A 17,746-nucleotide genomic window follows, 5' to 3' on the forward strand; every position below is an offset into this window, starting at 1 on the left:
AGAGTTGAAAGAGCCACTTTGGACCAATACAATAAAAAGCAAATGTGTCTGGAGCCGCATAAATTGAAACGGCTTATAAAAGTCTTACACTATAAGTAACACATGGAGAATGTATGGAATAAACGATTATTTCTCCTGCTGCGTGTCCTCGTGTCATATAAGCTCCATTTTTGGCCACATGATAATTGGTGAGACATTGCAGCGTCAAACAATCTGACAAAAGCTGAATAACCTCATAATGAACATTTGGGCTTTTATTTTGACATCCCTCAATGACACAACGAGAGGGGGTCCTGATCAGTCTCTCCCTCATTCTCACTCCAGGTGCAGGAAGAATTCAAACATAACAGGACAAAATCATAAATGTTCAACAGTCAGACAACAAAACACATTGAGGAAAACCCAAACTTAAATCCAATTCCAGTCAGACAGACAAAAGAACGGGTAACCCACAATTCCTTGCGCTGCCAGACCGACAGCAGGCTCAGCGTGTCTGAGACCATCACTACAATATGAATGAATTACAGTTTGTTTCATTGCTTTGATGAAATTAAAGAAATGCAATAAAGAAATACGATTTTTGATGTCATTTTTATTTAGAGGATTTGAAAAAAAAAACAAAAATGTAACGTGCACCTTTAAGGTGCTTCCACACTGGCCGCATCAATAAAGTGAACACTTTCAATGAAGAGTCAATATAAACGCGTGCACACCTAAATTCCTGGCCTCCAAGTCTGGAGCGCGCGTGAGTCTTATAGTCAGACATCAAAAAGGACAGAGTTGTGAAAACAAAAGTCTTCAGAAAGATTTGGGGGATTTTCAACACTTTTACTTTCGGTTCTCCCTGTTGCAGATGAGCGCTAATGAACAGTAAAAATACAATAGAAGGACAATCTCCTCCTCGCCACGCACCGCACGCGGCCTGTGGATGAGACCTGCACATCGCCGCGCTCAGGTGATATCCACACCGGAGCAGCGCGGTCACGCACGCAGTGGCGGGAGGAGATTCTTCTTCTATTCTTCTTCTACTGTTCATTAGCGCTCATCTCATCTTGGTGTCATATTAACCTGAGCGGACACAAACCGTAATGATTCATTTCTCCTTCGTGATCACGTTTGGTACTTCTGTGCTTTGAAGCAGACTCCGCCCACAAGCAGCTCCCGCGCTGAATCTTCAATCCAGTTCAAGATTTCCACGCACAGTTACTGTGCGTGGAAATCTTGAACCGGATTGAAGATTCAGCGCGCTCAATGCGTGCCGATTTGTACGTGGAGCTCGTGACCCGACTTAAAAACCCGCGTAGCAACGTGCGCTCACGTGCGCTCCAGACGCACAGGCAGAAATTCTGCTGTGCGCTGACGCAGCCGGCGTGGAAGCATCTACACTCATCTCACAACAACTGGAAAACGTAAAGGATGTTTGTGTCATGTTTGTCCTCCTACAGAAATCGTATTAAAACAAAAATATTGTGGCAGCCTGACTGTTAATTTAGAAATAGTTCCTTGTTAGTGGGTGGAGTTAGTGTCTGTTCTTGTGTTGCATTATGGGACTTGAGTGTTTTACCGGCACCATGAGTGAGAGTGGTGTGTGTATGAGTCACGATTCTCACAGTGTCGGCTGCTCTATGGTTCTGTATTGTTAAACGAATGGTGGTCAAATGTTGACACCAGATGATTTACACGGCCTGCGTGTACGCTTCTTCCTCCTATTAGTTGGGATTGTGCAATGTATGGGACACAAGTGATCTCTGGATTCAAACCTGCCAGCCATCTGCTTGGTACTGCTCCCACCCAAGTCGCGAGAATATAATTCCTTCCAACATTTATTATTATTTACAAACATTTTTGAAAAAGCGCCAATGAGCCGCAAGGGAATGCTTGAAGAGCCGCATGCGGCTCCGGAGCCGCAGGTTGCCGACCCCCGGGCTAAGACCTTGATGAGTCCAGTTACAAAGATACACACTTTCAATAGAAAATGAAAAAATCATTTATAAACATATTCTTTAGGTGTTTGTAATTTTCTAGCCAATAATGTTAAATAACTGAACAGCTCCAAAATATGTGAAAATGATTTTCCCCATCGCTTCCACATCTCCAACAGTCACTCCATTATTTCGATGTTTCTTCTGTACAGGGGTGCTAAAAAAATCTTATGACATTTTTCCAGCAGAATTATACAGTACTTTATAGAGGAAGAACCCTCTTACTGAATCAAATGCTTTTTCGGCATCTAAACTTATCACTAGACTCTCCAATTTTTGCAGTGAAATCTGTTCCAGAATGTGTAGAACTCTTAATCTTGTCCTGTGTTTGCCTTTGTTTAATAAACCCTGTCTGGTCCTGGTGGATTAAATTTGGTAAAACTGTTTCTAATCTTTCTGATATGATAGAAGTGAAGAGTTTGTAGTCTATATTCAACACAATAATTGAGCGATAGTTGATACATTCTACTCGCTCCTTTCCCTCTTTTGGGATGATAGAGATAATAGCTTCATTCCATGAAGGCGGAATTGTTTTTTTTTCCATAACCCAGTTAACCCTCCACTCTCTTTGGGGTCCAGATGACTCCAACCACATACTGATGTGATTCCTTCCATGACAAAGGTGGACAGGATTTTATGTCTGCCATGGACATTAGTGAAACTCAAAAATCAATGATAAAAAAAAAAAAAATTCAGCGCACTGACTTGTGGGGTCCAGATGACCCCATTTATGTAAACAAACCAAGGAAAGCAGAAGGGTTAAAAGTTTTCAACAGAGGGGAGGTTAAGTATACTGCTCACTAAAATGAAAGGAGCACTTTAAAGAAACACATTAGATACATCAGATCTCAATATGAAGTTGGACATCTATACAAATAACGACAGGACAGTGTCTTAGGAACTAAAGGATGCCAAGTCTTTTAATGAAATAAAAGTTTTCAGCCTACAGAGGCTCAATTGTGTAGACACCATAAAATCAGAATGAAATGAAGATGTAGCAGGCTAGTCGTTTTTTTACCAAAACTTCATTTCTGCAACTCAAAATGCTTTTCAGTATCTTGTGTGGCCCCCACCAGCTTGTATGCATGCTTGACAACGTGGCGGCATGCTCCTAATGAGACAACGGATGGTGTCTTGTGGCATTTCCTCCCAGATCTGTGTGAGGGCATCCCTGAGCTGTTGTACAGTCTGAGGAGCAACCTGGTGGTGGTAACTAATGGACCCAAACATAATGTACCAGAGTTGTTCTATTGGGTTTAAGTCAGGGGATGGTGAAGGCCATTCAATTGTTTCAATTCCTTCATCCTCCAGGTAATCCTATGTAGCTAACATATGTGCTCGGCCTGTCTGATCGGCTCGGGGGCTTGCGACTAGTGATGACGTCACAAAACTGTAACAAACGAGTTGGCTAATTTGCAGTTTTTCTGTGCTGAAACTGGTGTTTATAATAAAGTTTATTTTTTTTAAAAGAAAAGAAAAAGTGTTGAGATCTGCTCGGGCTATTATTCATTATTTTTCTTTGACAGCTCCTTCACCAACGTCTGCTCTCCTCAGTGTTTGTGTAACGGAGCAGAACGTGAGCTGCATATTCTAGCAGGAATTCATCCAGTCTGTGCGACCAGAAAGAAGTTCAACATTGGCAGGATGTATTTAGAAAAAAATACGTACGAATAATTACTTTCTTTTTTTTTTTTTTTAATGTGTGACCAACAGCAAGCTAGCATGCTACTCGCTAGCACCCACTTTAGCTCAGACTTCATCCTTCCCAGCCTGATTTCTCTCTATTAAAATAACGATCATTATCCTCTGATGATTCCTCTCGATCGGATTATTTTGTTGTCAAGGTTTTTGCGGCTGATTGCAAATATTCCTTCTCCCTTTGTGATTCTTAACGTATTTGTTTGGACCTCCTCGGTTTTTTACTCGGGAAGAATCCGTGCATTGTTATGGCGGAAGTGTGTCGTTCCTCGTGTCACGTGACAGTGGTCTAATTGTCCGGACCAATCACAATCTTACACGTCATCTATGCGCCAGCCCCCGAGCCGATCTGACAGGCCGAGCACATCTGCTACCTACTCCTGCATACTCTTGCCACGTGAGGCCGGGCATTGTCGTGCATTAGGAGGAAACCAGGACCTGCTGCACCAGCATAGGGTCTGACAATGGGTTCAAGGATTTCATCTGGATACCTTATGGCAGTCAGAGCACCATTTCCTAGGCAGTAGAGGTCTGTGCGTCCCTCCATGGATATGCCTCCCCAGACCATCACTGACCCACCACCAAACCTGTCATGTTGAACCACGTTGCAGGCAGCATAACGTTCTCCTTGTCTTCTCCAGACTCTTTCATGTCTATCACAGGTGCTCAGGGTGAACCTGCTCTAGTCTGTGAAAAGTACAGGGCGCCAGTGGCGGACTTGACAATTCTGGTGTTCTTGAGCAAATGCCAGTGGAGCTCCATGGTGCTGGGCAGAGAGCACAGGGCCCATACAGGACATTGGGCCCTCTGGCCACCTTCATGAAGTCTGTTCCTGATTGTTTGGGTAGAGACATTCACACCAGTGGCCCTCTGGAGGTCATTCTGTAGGGCACGAGCAGTGCTCAGCCTGTTCCTCCTTGCACAAAGGACCAGGTATGGGTCCTGCTGAGGGGTTGAGGACCTTCTACGGCCCTGTCCAGCTCTCCCAGAATAACCACCAGTCTCCTGAAATCTCCTCCATGTTCTGGAGATTGTGCTGGGAGACACATTAAACCTTCTTGCTGCAACACGTGTGGATGTGCCATCCTGGAAAAGTTGGACAACCTGTGCAACTTCTGTAGGGTTAAGGAATCTCCTCATACTGCCAGTAGAGATAATTATCAAGCCAAAATCAGCACGAGTGGAAAACCAGCCAAAAAAGATCAAGAGGGAGAAACTTGAAATGACCTCCACATGTAACACCAGTCCTGTTTGGAGGGTTTTCTAATTGTTGCCACTGACGTGCACCTGTTGTTAATTCCATGAACACCAATACAGCTGAAACTGATTAACGAGGCCCTCAGCTGATTAACCAACCAGAAAATTATCAGACAAGTTTAGTTCAATTCATGACAGGCCCAATAAAAAAGTGTTCCTTTAATTTTTGTGAGCAGTGCAGTTTTGCATCGTTTTGTACCATTCTGGACCAAACCCATCTGCTCCTGCCATCTTTCTGTTTTTTATCCTTTTAATCTCTTGCAGAATTTCTTATTCTGTTATAGCAGAAAGAAGAGCTTTATTTTCTTCATCAGTGACAGAGAGTAGATCTAATTGTTAAAGAAAAGAGTCTATTTCTTTTTGATTATCTATGAAAGGTTGGGAATATAGAGTTTTATAGTAAGTTAAAAAAAGTGTTGCATATTTTTTCGTTCTTGTTTTATTTCATTATTTAGAGAGTTCTTTATTTTATTTATGGTTCCCTCTGCTTGTTGTTTTCTCAGTTTATAGGAGAGCAGTTTAAGTGATTTTCCTCCCCCCTCATAATATTGTCATTTTGTTCAAAAGATGATTTCTCTGAATTGCAGCTGAATTTATTTAATCCATTTCTTTTTTCAGTTTTGATATTTTGATTTTAGTGTCTTCTATTAAACTTGTTGAGTGCTCTTGTTGTTACTAAGTTGTTTAGTTTCTAAGTTTTGAAGTATCTGTTGGTTTAGTTTTATGCTGGTCTGAAATACTTATTATTTTACCTCTAATCACTGCTTTCATTGCATCAAAAACATTACTGCAGAGACTTCGTTGTTGTCGTTAAATTTTAGATATTAATTTATTTATTTTACAATCGTCTCCTTAATATTCGACTAATTTAAAATATTTGTGTTAAATCTCCAGAGGGTATGTCTGTTCTCCTTGTCTATGAGGTTAATGTTAACCAGGTTATGATCAGACAAACTATTAGCTTCGATTGCACAAGTTTTTATCCTAAAAATGTCATTTTTAAACATGAAAATGTAATCAAGTCGGGAATACACCTTACGAATAGAGATGCACGATATTGACTTTTTACAACTGATACTGATATCCGATATTTTCCAGCCTGTGAATTTGAATTTTAATGGTCAGAAAAAATGTTAAGACTTTAACTTAAATAGCAATGTAACAAGGGCATTTTTTCAATACAAATAACGCCCAATATAATAACATGCAAAAGAAATTCTTTAATCTCAAAGTGCAAAAAATACTGCTTTGTTTTAAACTGATGTGCAAAATAAATGGTTGCTCATTAAAATGAACTTTTCAAAAACACAAGCATATGCTTGATTCTAACAGATTAGAATCAAGCGCACCTCTCCGCCAGAATCCGGTGTATTTAGCGCGGTGTTTGGACAGGTTACTGCTGTTCCCGCCCTTTCTGTTACGTTTTTACTACATCTGAGACAGCGCGTGCTGTCTGCATGTACTTTGAATAAATACAGCTTCAGATTGTTTTTGCTAGCGCTAGCTCTGCCATCCGCGTGCGTTTGCTGTCTGTGTGTCGGGGTGTCTGTGTGAGTGCGCGCCGCGGGAGCTGCTACCTCCTTTGCAGTGGGGGAGAAAGAAGGTGAAAGGCTCCGTCTTTGTAACGCCGGGGTCACACTGGACGCGAATGTGCCGCAAAGTCGTGTATATTGTACGCCGGCGCAACCCATTCTCTACCATTGCGTATCATATGCACGCAAAAAGCGTGTTTGGCGTATATTATACACGGTATTTCAGAGTGCAAAGTCGTGGAATATGTACGCATTTTACTGAGAGTGGGTTGGTACAATTCTCCCGAGCCGCCGTTATTAAAGTAGAAGCTGTTTACATCCGCGGTCTCGTGGTCGAGGCGTGGAAAGAGGCGGACGGTTGCAATAAACTCACTCCTGATTGGCGACAGTACTTCCTGTAGATTCCATTAATCAGCTATGATTCAGACCAATCGCTGAAGATGGGTTGCGAATGGCGATATCCGTTTCAGGAAGTGACGGTGAAAGCGGCAGCCTACTTTCGCGAGGAGAAGAGGTAATGCATTTCCAATGGGGGACCTCATAGCTCGCTCAGTCCATTATTTTTACAGTAGATGGGGCTGACTGCGGAGTTGGGGGGCGGGGTCTGTGTCAACAGGGGCAGAGACCATCCCCTTTAGCAAAAACACGGGGTGATGTCTTGGTTATTGACCATGATGGCAAAAAAAAAGCAATAGCTCTAGAAGAAGCGCCCGTCGACCGTCGCGGAAAAATTCACATCTGGTGTGACCTGGAGAGCGGAGCGGACTCCGCTCGCGCTCCGCGACGCTTCGCGTCCAGTGTGACCCCGGCGTTAGTCCCATCAAACAAAGGTGTGCATGCGGAGTCCCAATTTTTCTAGTGTCCCCTTTTCCATTTGAGGAGTCCAGAGATGCATTTACAGTAATATTAAAGTCACCACCACATACTGAAACTCTTTGACTTTTTATCGTCATCAATTCTATGATTAATTTGTAGAGAGACCAGTCACTCCCAGGTGGGATGTAAACATTCAAAACACTACTAAGAGTTTGTTCAATCTTCCCTGTTGTTATGACATTTCTACCTTCTTTATTTTTATACTCAGATATATATTCATAGTGTACAGCCCCTGACACCAGAATTGCCACAGGTAGGTATGTTTCTTGTAGTAAAACTGTATGGGCTTTATCTATTTTACGTTTGGACAGTTTTACCTTTTTTTACTGGGCTATGCAAACCGTTTATATTACTAGTTACCAAATTCATGGACCTGCTATTCATTAATGTTATTGTTTCCTTTATTTCTTTTAACTTGTGGTAGAGTCACCAAAAACCTTCAATAAAAAATAAACAAAAAACATATGTATGAATCAAGGTATAAAGACACTGAAAATCAAACTTAAAAAAATATGAGGTTCCAAGGTAGAGGTCTTTGGTTGAGACCTTGTTGTGCCATTAAAGGCGATTTCCTCACCAAACTGTGACGGGGGCCTTCAATGACTCTGGCCTCACTGTAGAGAGTAAGCCCTCCCAAAAGACAACCAATCTGCGACTTTATAGTTCACAGTAAAACGCATCTATCAACTTTGAAAAAAAAAATGTTTCTTTCCCCGTTTTTCTCTTTCCTTTTTTTTCAACATCAAAGTTACTCACTGACGGTCTTGAGACGACACATCAGGTGAACCTCAAAGTCCTGGGTTCCTTCCTCTTGAAGGTCCTGAGCTTCTCCTTGTAACCTGGGCCCAAACCAGATCTTCCTCTCCCGGCACCACTGCTTGTCCCTTTGGTGCTTTTGTTCCAGCTCAGTCATCTCAGTCGCTCCAGGATCGATTCAGGTGGTATAATGACAGTCATGGAAAATCCCCTTCTGGACATATCTTTTGTGGCTTCCTCCACGGTGTTGTAAATTAAGGGTCCTTCTTCATATTTTACTTTTAGTCTAGCAGGGAAGAGAGTCTGGAACTGGATCAGTTTTTCCAGACTTCAGAATAATATTTTCTCTTCCTCAAGATGAAGAGGGGATAGTCATGATCTTTTTGTTGTTCCACATAAATCCTCTCTTTTCCCATGCCTTTCTAATAATTACTTCCTTCTGTCTGAAACTAAATAGTTTCAAACAGTTGGCCCCCCAACAATTGAACGTGGGGGGGCATCGCGGGGAGGAGGGGGGTCCAAAGGCCCCGCTCGATGTGAGTGTCCATGTCCCCCAGCTCCAGCCCCTTGCTCAGCAACTTTTCCACGAAAGCAGTCATGGAGGGCGTGTCTCGCTCCACTCCCTTTGGCACGCCATAGATCCGCACATTCTCTCTTCTGGATCAGCTTTCCACATCCATCAGCTTGTCCTCCAATTTTGTTTGAAATTTTACAAGTTCAGCCATCACCTCCTCTGTTTTTTGGATTCTTTCTTTGTTTTTCCTCAATTCTTTCCACCGCTTCCTCCAATCTGATATTTATTTTCAAAATATCCTGTCTGATGGCCTCTACATGTTCATTGTTTTCTTTACAGAAGCTTTTCAGTTCTTGTAAAATTACCTCCGTTCCTGCCATGCTTCGTTCCGAAGAATCTGTCCTCCACATAGTTACTTGGTGTCGCCCCGTTTTCTGCAGTGCAGTTAGCCGCTCCAGCTGATGATGTTTTAGGTTTGATTAAACAGCTTCTTTCAATTGCGATTCGACTTTGTTCTAGTTTTAATCTCTTCCCCCTTTAATAAAATATCATCCAACAGGTTAGCTTATACTCTTTAAGGGGCTATATTCCTTACGCATTTGGTTTTCTGGGGAGCTCTCTCTTAGCACGGCCATCCCTGCAGTGTACAACCGGAAGCACCTGAACATTTCTTAAAAACTTTTCAGTTCTTGCCCTCCAATCTGATTCTATGAAGACTTTCCAATACTTTCCTTACAGCTTTGGTTAAGGTGTGATGGTTGCCTGCACACAGTAGCTTTATTTGGACAGTGCTTTATTCAGCATATTAGTTTAGTTTCACATTAGATCACACATAAAATCCTGTCCACTTTTGTCATGGGAGGGGTCACACATCAATAAAAGGGTGGGGTCATCTGGACCCCATAAGAGAACACAAGGGTAATAGGTCAATTTAACAATGGAAACGCTCAAAATGCTGGATCGAACTGGACCGGACCGGACTGCTCAGTGGAAACAAGGCTTTAGATGAAGTGTGCACATTTAGTTGACATACTTTGCATATATTTGTGTTTTCTTGGATTACTGGCGATGCTGGAATAATCAGGCTCAAAGAGGAGGAAAAAAGTAAAGTTATAATACGCAGGAGACAACAAGAAGTGAAATCATTATGGGGGGGTGAGTGGGACTTCTTTTTCTGTTGTCTTTAGTTGTTGTATTTCTTTACTCCCTGTGTATCTCAAATTGGGGAATCACAAAATATGTGTTTATGATGAGGTCTTGCTTCATTTGGTTGTTTCATTCATCTTCTTAGTCGCTTGTCCCTTTTAGGGTCGTGGGGTTGCTGGAGCCTAACCTGGTTACTGATGGATGAAGGCAGGATACACCTGGACAGGTCTCCAGAATGACACAAGCTTCAATCACACACACACATTCACACTCACATTCACACCTAGGGAAAATGTGGTTGTTAATATTTAAAGTTAGGTTAAATTAACCTTTTTTAGGACCATGTCCTCTACTTTGTTGACATGAATTTTGGGGGGATTTTTTTATAGTTTTCTTGACGTGAAATATATTTTTCATGAATAGGCTGTATGCCTGTGACCAGTCAGTCATATTCAGCCTCTGTGACTGAGCTTTGTCTTTATAAGGCCACTGGGAAGGTTTAGAAAAAGAAATTAGAGACACACACTTAATTCTGAACTAAATAAATATTAAGATTTAAGTGGATTTCATTTGTGGGTTTTTGTATTTTATATTTGATCATGTATTTTTTTGTTTTATGCCTGCTACTCAAGTTGTACTTTTTATGCATCAACTTATTTTTAAAGTAAACACACCAACAGTGTGTGGATGTGTGTGTGAATGTGTGAATGGGTGACTGTGAAGCGCTTTGGGCCCTCGAAGGAGCGTAGAAAGCGCTTTACAAGTATACGCCATTTACCATTTAAATTATCCTTTTATATTTTTGGTGTTGACCAGATGGGGCGCCCCAGTCAACAGGAGGGCAGGCTGGACAGGACCGAGCCTTCAGGGTTTTCTTGTTATAATCACTCCTCCTTTATTCTCTGAGTAGAATATTATGAAGGATTAATCTTATTTTATTGAATGGTGTTTTTGTTTGCCTTTATGCCGTGAACAGCCCCTTGAACTGTTTCTTAAAAATGTCGGGCACTTTACAGTTAAAATGAGTTGGACTCTGAACTGAATCCTCTGATGTGAGAAGTTGTGTTCCAGCATGCACTAATGCTGATGACTCCTGGCTTTGCTGGAGATGTCCTCATGTTGGAAGTTGCTCTTCTGGTGTGAACGTCTAAGCTTCAGTGTTGTACAGGTAATTACTACTTTACATAGGATGCAGTTAACTCAGGCTGAAGTTTCAACATGTTGAAGTAAGGTCTTGTGACTGGATTTACACCTTTGTCTTAGGATGTGATTTTTTTATTTTTTATTTGTGAACAGTTTAAATGTTTCTGGCTGTTTCGTTTGTTCTAACCGGCTGACTGTTTCTTGTTTACCTTTAATGCAGGCTTTGAGGTAAATGTGTTTTCCAACAGGAACATGCATAATAGTCCCCTGTGGAAACTGGAGCCTGAACAATTGAGTGTTATGGTTCACCTCCATCTTGGACACCAGCACACAATCTCGATAGAAGATAGCTGTGAAAGAAACAGATCAGTAATCAGAGCTTTTTAAATACATCCCTATGAGCAGTAACATATGCTGAACTAATGTTAATAAAGAATTTAATTTACTTCTAATCCATCACTGAAAATAAATGAATTACGTTTTGCTGCTTAGTAGAGGTGGGAATCTAGAGGCACCTCACAATTCAGTTTGATTACAATTCAGGAGGCAGTGATTCAATTATCAAACGATTATCAATGGATCCCAGATCTGCAATTTATGAAAATGTTTCTCTTTACTACAAAACTCTAGATCAATATGACTTAAATCTCTCCACCAAAGTGCATTTTTAATTAAAGACAAGATAAGTTTAACTTTTATTGAGAACATACAAATTCTGACATGAAAAATATTTGGTTTGATAATCAAAAATCTTTCAAAGCATCAAAAGAGAAAATGTTCCTTGAACTCAACAACCTCAAATAAGATCATGTTACATTTTATCATCAGAGCAGCTGTAATGAAATGCTCTCTAACTCACCTTAAAACCCCTTTTAATCGCCTGGCTTTTGACACAGTATGAGACTCTGCTCTGCTGGTGTGTTTTACTGTTTTGTTGTTTTGTCCTTGTTTTTATTTGGTGTTTTATGGTTTTTATGTTGTGTAATTTATCTATACTTTTATCTGGAATTGTTTTTGACATTTTAGCTGTGTTTTTATTGTTCTTTGAACTTTTAATGTGCGGCACCTTGTTTGACCGAGGTCATTTTAAGGCACCATATAAATCGATAAGGTTAAACTTAAACTAAATAAATAGTGTCTAGCTAGCCACACAATGTATTTTCTCAAATTTGTTGTTTACCCTACATATTTTATTTCGTTGTGACATAACTTACACAGCGTGGGACTTTTATCCAACTGCCTGTTAACACTCTGAAAGCCAAAATGCTCCCAAACGGTCGCTTTAAGCAAAGTCGGAGCCGGTTGAATGACCAGATCTGATAGGTTCAACATGTTTGTGTGCTCTTCAAAAATGTCAGAGTGAAAAACGCTCAGAGTTTAGTTCCACTTATTAGTTTTACTTAATATCATAATAATTCTTCCATTTTCAATTACTCAATGTTCGTAAAATAATTCCGAATTATTTATTAATGATAATCGATGCATCTAATTCTTCCCCCACCACTACTGCTTAGCTTAGAGAAAAGGGTTTGAGCAGCAGCTTTTTACTTTGTAATAGATCATAAATCACAGACAACTCTTCACACAAAGTCTGCATTTGAACTTAAGAACATCATCAAAACCCCAGGTGTACAGTTTAAACCAGACCTGTTCACATGTTTATCTCCTGCTGGTAAGATCAATAGCCGTGTTTACAACAATAAAAGCCTGCTTAAGAGATGACCTCACTCAGTTCTGCAGCTTCCTTCTTTCACAACCGAATTCTGCTACTTCTACGACCGTTCCTGATATTATAGACAGTCCTGCACATATCAAAATCATTTCTTTTCATTTAACATGTGGAGGAGGTGAATGTTTGTCACAATCAGACCATGTTTTTCAGGCCCATGCACACAGTTCTATTCTAGCCCGATCTTTGATGTGGTTAAATACATTTTGCACATGTACACACGACTACTGTGAAGGTCTGTTCTCAATACTCTCTAAAGGTGAAGTAAGTAGCTACACTTCATCCAGAACTTTGTTGCTGCAGCCCATATAAAACCAGGAAATACTAGCACATCATTTACATGGAACTCAATACACTCAGAGAAAAGCCTTTAAAAAGCATAAAAAAATGTTCAAGTCTCACCAAAGCATGTTTCTGACACAAACCAGCAGGACTCAGAGAAGAACAGAGTCAGATCTAGACATGTGAACCAGTCTCCCTGATCATCTTAAAGAGTAGAAGGACATCAGGAAGGGCTTTGGCTCCGCCTTGCAGTATGAAAGCACAGAAACGGGGGTGGGGGGGGGGGGGGTCAAGCATAGGATGCAGTTTAGTGTGAAAGAACTGGAGTGTCTGTAGGGAATCCTGAATGAATGAATGAGGAATAACAGCAAACGTCCTTTTTGGGCCAGACTAAAGACAGAGGGAGAGTAGGATATTAGAAATGGGGAGCATGGGTAGAAGAAAAGAAAAGGTCGTGAAGAAGTTGGAGGATGATTAAGAAACACAAAGGAGTAGAATAACAAACAAAAAGGCAACAAGTTCCTAGAGGTTTATCATTCTAACTTTTATGTGTCAACTTTTACCAAAGGTTTAGACCTGTTCACAAAAACAGTCATACAGTTTCAACACTACAGTATCCATCAGTACAAAACATTGTACTACACACAGGGTCAAATGATGTGTCCAAGCAAAAATCTGAAGTTTTAAAGCAAGACTTCACTGGACTGATAAGAACTGTAAGCTCCATGAATGCAGCTGTCTTTATCAGCGGTCCCATTCCAACTGTTCGAGGAGGAGAAGAGCGATTCAGCAGGCTGTTGGCACTGAACAGGTGGCTTTCTACGACATGTGGTGAAACAGGAATTAATTTCATCAACAACTTTCACATTTTCTGGGAACGCAAACATCTTTTTAAAGAAAATGGATTCAGTTTAAACAAATCAGGAGTTAAACTGTTCTCCTCCAATCTCTTCTACTCCCTGCGTCATGCCAAGACTAAGATAAATTTATCTCAGTGTCAAGGCCAGACACAGACTGGATCCACACGAGGAACGGAGCTGCCCCCACTGGAGGAAAACATCAGAAACGGGAAACCTGCCTCCGAACACCGGAAGAGGAAAAACAACGAGGAAGGTGGACCCTCCCAAACACCACCAAACCAACAAACTCCTGAGGGTTCCCCCTCCCCCTCTTCACCCTCTTCACCCCACCTGAAATTCACCGAGCAGATGATGGAGCGAGTCGGGATTGGGCTTCGATCTACCCCTCTGGCCAATCCATTTTTGTCCCCCATAACTCTGTCACCAGAACGTTTGAAGGGTCGACGTAAAGCCCCACCCTCTCCTGTACAACATCATATCCTGTCCCTGCAGTCAGATGTTTGATGTGTTGAGGGTCCAGGCTGTGGATATAACAACAGTCATGATGTTCTCCAGAAAAACCTGGGACCCTGTTCTCTAGAAACACACACCGTTTCTGTACTTGTCACCAACAGGAGGAATGTAATCTGCCCAAAACGCAAACAAAGGACTTTAAAAGAGGTAAACATTTCCTCTGCGCCTTTCCAGAAACAGAAGGTAAATGAAAATATTATTACTCCTAGACCTCTCAAGTTAGCACTTTTAAATGTCAGGTCTTTAGCAGGAAAAACATTTTTAATTAATGATTTTATCACTGAGAACAAAGTTGATTTTATGTTTTTAGTTGAAACCTGGTTAGATGAGAATAGCAGGGGTGCAGTTCTCACAGAGTCAGCTCCTCCCAATTATGGTGTTATCAGTGAGGAAAGAACAAGCAGAAAGGGCGGGGGGGTTGCAGTTTTGTTCAATGAAATGTTTCAGTGTAAAAAGTTATCTTTTGGAAACTTTCCATGTTTTGAATATGTAGCCCTACAGCTGAAGGCCTCACTCAAAACCATATTTATAAATATCTATCGCCCCCCTGGATACTGTCCAGAATTTAACCTTGAGTTTAGTGAACTGCTGTCTATAATTTGTCTTGATTTTGACTGTATAATCATGGCTGGAGATTTTAACATCCATTATGGAAATCTTGAGAACAAAGCGACTAAGGACCTGATAAACACTCTGGACAATTTCGGGTTGACTCAACATGTAACAGAGCCCACACACAACAGAGGGAATATTCTTGATTTATTGATTTCCAAAGGTCTGAACATCTCTAAGGTTACTGTATGTGATTTAGGTCTGTCTGATCACTGCTGTGTTTTCTGTGAGAGCACAATTCCAGTACACACAAATGTTTTGAGGGAGGAGATCACAAAACGGTATATAACTGAAAATACTAGTGAGATGTTCAATCAGATTTTCTCTCTGACTCCTCCCCTCTCAGGGGATTCAGTCAATGAACTTGTTAATAGCTTTAATTCCAACATGTCAAATATCATGGATAGTATTGCTCCCAGTAAGGTGAAGGTGATCTCTGGTAGGAAAAAATCTCCATGGAGAAACTCCATTCTGGTAAAGAACGGAAAAAGAGAATGTCGGAAATCTGAACGCAGGTGGCGGAAATCTAAACTACAGGTAGATTATGACATCTATAAAGAGAAACTTCACTTATATAATTTACAACTGAGCAATGCAAGAAAGTCCTATTTTTCTGAAATTATTACCAAAAACTCCCATAATGCTCGGGCCTTATTTAATATAGTCGACAGGTTGACAAAACCCCCTGTGTCAGTGGCACCAGAACTTTACTCCACCAAAGCCTGTAATGACTTTGCCAAATTCTTCAGGGACAAAATCAAAAACATTAGACAAACAATTGTTTCACCAACTACAAGTTCAGGATATGAACCCTATCCACTAGAAACCAGTATAAACCCAATGGCTCAGTTTCAACCCATAAACAGTAAAGAACTGCAGGACATTCTATGTCAACTGAACTCCTCCTCCTGCTGTCTGGATATTCTACCCACAAGCTTTTTCAAAAAAGTTTCAAAGATCCTGGAACCAGCCCTGCTCCAGATTGTCAACTTGTCGTTAACATCTGGTGTTTTCCCAGAACCACTGAAAACAGCTGTAATCAAACCTCTCCTAAAAAAGGACAGTCTAGACAAAACTCAAATGAACAACTACAGACCGATATCAAACCTGCCATTTTTAAGTAAGATCATTGAAAAAGCTGTTTTCCATCAGTTAAATGAATTCCTAATAAATAACAATTGCTATGATGTCTTCCAGTCCGGCTTCAGACAGAACCACAGCACTGAAACGGCTCTGACCAAAGTGACTAATGACATACGTTTGAATACAGACAGTGGAAATATGTCAGTGCTAGTTTTACTGGATCTCAGTGCTGCGTTTGATACAGTCGACCACGCAATACTACTCAGACGACTGGAAAACTGGGTGGGTCTCACTGGGCCAGTACTAAACTGGTTCAAAACGTACTTAGAAAACAGGAAATATTTTGTGTCAATTGGTAACTTCACCTCTGAGCCAACAGAAATTACATGTGGAGTGCCCCAAGGCTCCATCCTGGGACCACTTCTATTTAACATCTACATGCTCCCACTGGCCCAGGTTATAAAGAACAACAACATTAGTTACCATAGCTATGCAGATGACACACAGATATATATTAGACTGACACCAGGAGACCGAGGCCCTGTACAGGCTCTTGGTAAATGCATTGAGGACATTAATGACTGGATGTGTCACAACTTACTTCAATTAAACAAAAACAAAACTGAGGTTATTGTCTTTGGGGCTAAAGAAAAAAGGTTAGACGTCACTACAGAGCTTCAATCTATTCAACTAAAAACTACCAACCAGGCCAGAAACTTGGGTGTAGTGATAGACACAGACCTAAATTTTGATAAACACATTAAGGCAGTCACTAAATCAGCCTATTATCATCTCAAAAATATCTCAAGGATTAAAGATCTGATGTCTAAGCAGGACCTGGAGAAACTAGTGCATGCTTTCATCTTTAGTCGACTTGATTACTGTAACAGTGTTTTTACAGGACTACCAAAAAAATCCATCAGGAAACTGCAGCTTATTCAGAACTCTGCTGCTCGGGTTCTCACAAGGACCAAGAAAGTAGACCACATCAGTCCAGTTCTGAGGTCTTTACACTGGTTACCTGTCTGTCAGAGGATAGACTTTAAAGTTCTGTTACTGGTTTATAAAGCTTTGAATGGTTTAGCACCAAAATACATGACTGACCTCCTGACCCAGTATGTACCAGCCAGACCTCTCCGGTCATTAGGATCCGGTCTTTTATCAGTTCCTAGAGTCAGAACTAAACATGGAGAAGCTGCATTCAGCTTCTATGCTCCACAGATCTGGAATAGACTTCCCGAAAACATTAGATCTGCTGAAACACTCAGTGTATTTAAATCCAGGTTAAAGACTCACCTGTTCTCAGCTGCATTTGATTAATATGTATTCAAAAGTTTACGTCCACACTTTTTATCTATGCTTGTTTAAAATTAAAATCTTTTTACTTTCTTTTAATTTTATTTTAATGATTTGAATGATGATGAATGACATTTTTACTATTTCTTTTGATTGTTTCTTTTAATGTTTTATGTAAAGCACTTTGAATTGTCTCTGTACATGAAATGTGCTATACAAATAAACTTGCCTTGCCTTGCCTTGCCTTGCCTTACAAGCTGCTGACTGCCAAACCCTTCCCATTCATGCACACGGACAGAAATGCATGTAAGTAAACGTGTCTGTCAGGATCTATCACTCCAGCATGCATGCAAAGATACCCGACACCTGAGCTCAGTTGTTTGCCTGTATTCTATTGTGGACGATGATGTAATGACATGTAGAGAGAGTAAAATAAACGTGGGGGAGCTCCCGCTAGCAGAAGACGC

General features: G+C 40.9%; 1 protein-coding gene across 1 annotated transcript in view; it reads right to left on the reverse strand.

Annotated features, from left to right (window-relative positions):
- LOC112139233 (cytochrome b5 reductase 4) overlaps positions 1–17,746 on the reverse strand; it is a gene marked incomplete in the record, with an annotated part of 66,185 nt that overhangs the window by 20,128 nt on the left and 28,311 nt on the right. The window contains 1 exon segment of the mRNA XM_024261965.2: positions 11,114–11,254. Coding sequence (XP_024117733.1) covers positions 11,114–11,254 — 141 coding nt within the window.

This window comes from Oryzias melastigma, unplaced genomic scaffold, assembly GCF_002922805.2.
Source record: "Oryzias melastigma strain HK-1 unplaced genomic scaffold, ASM292280v2 sc00336, whole genome shotgun sequence".
In the NCBI taxonomy this organism is placed as follows: domain Eukaryota; kingdom Metazoa; phylum Chordata; class Actinopteri; order Beloniformes; family Adrianichthyidae; genus Oryzias; species Oryzias melastigma.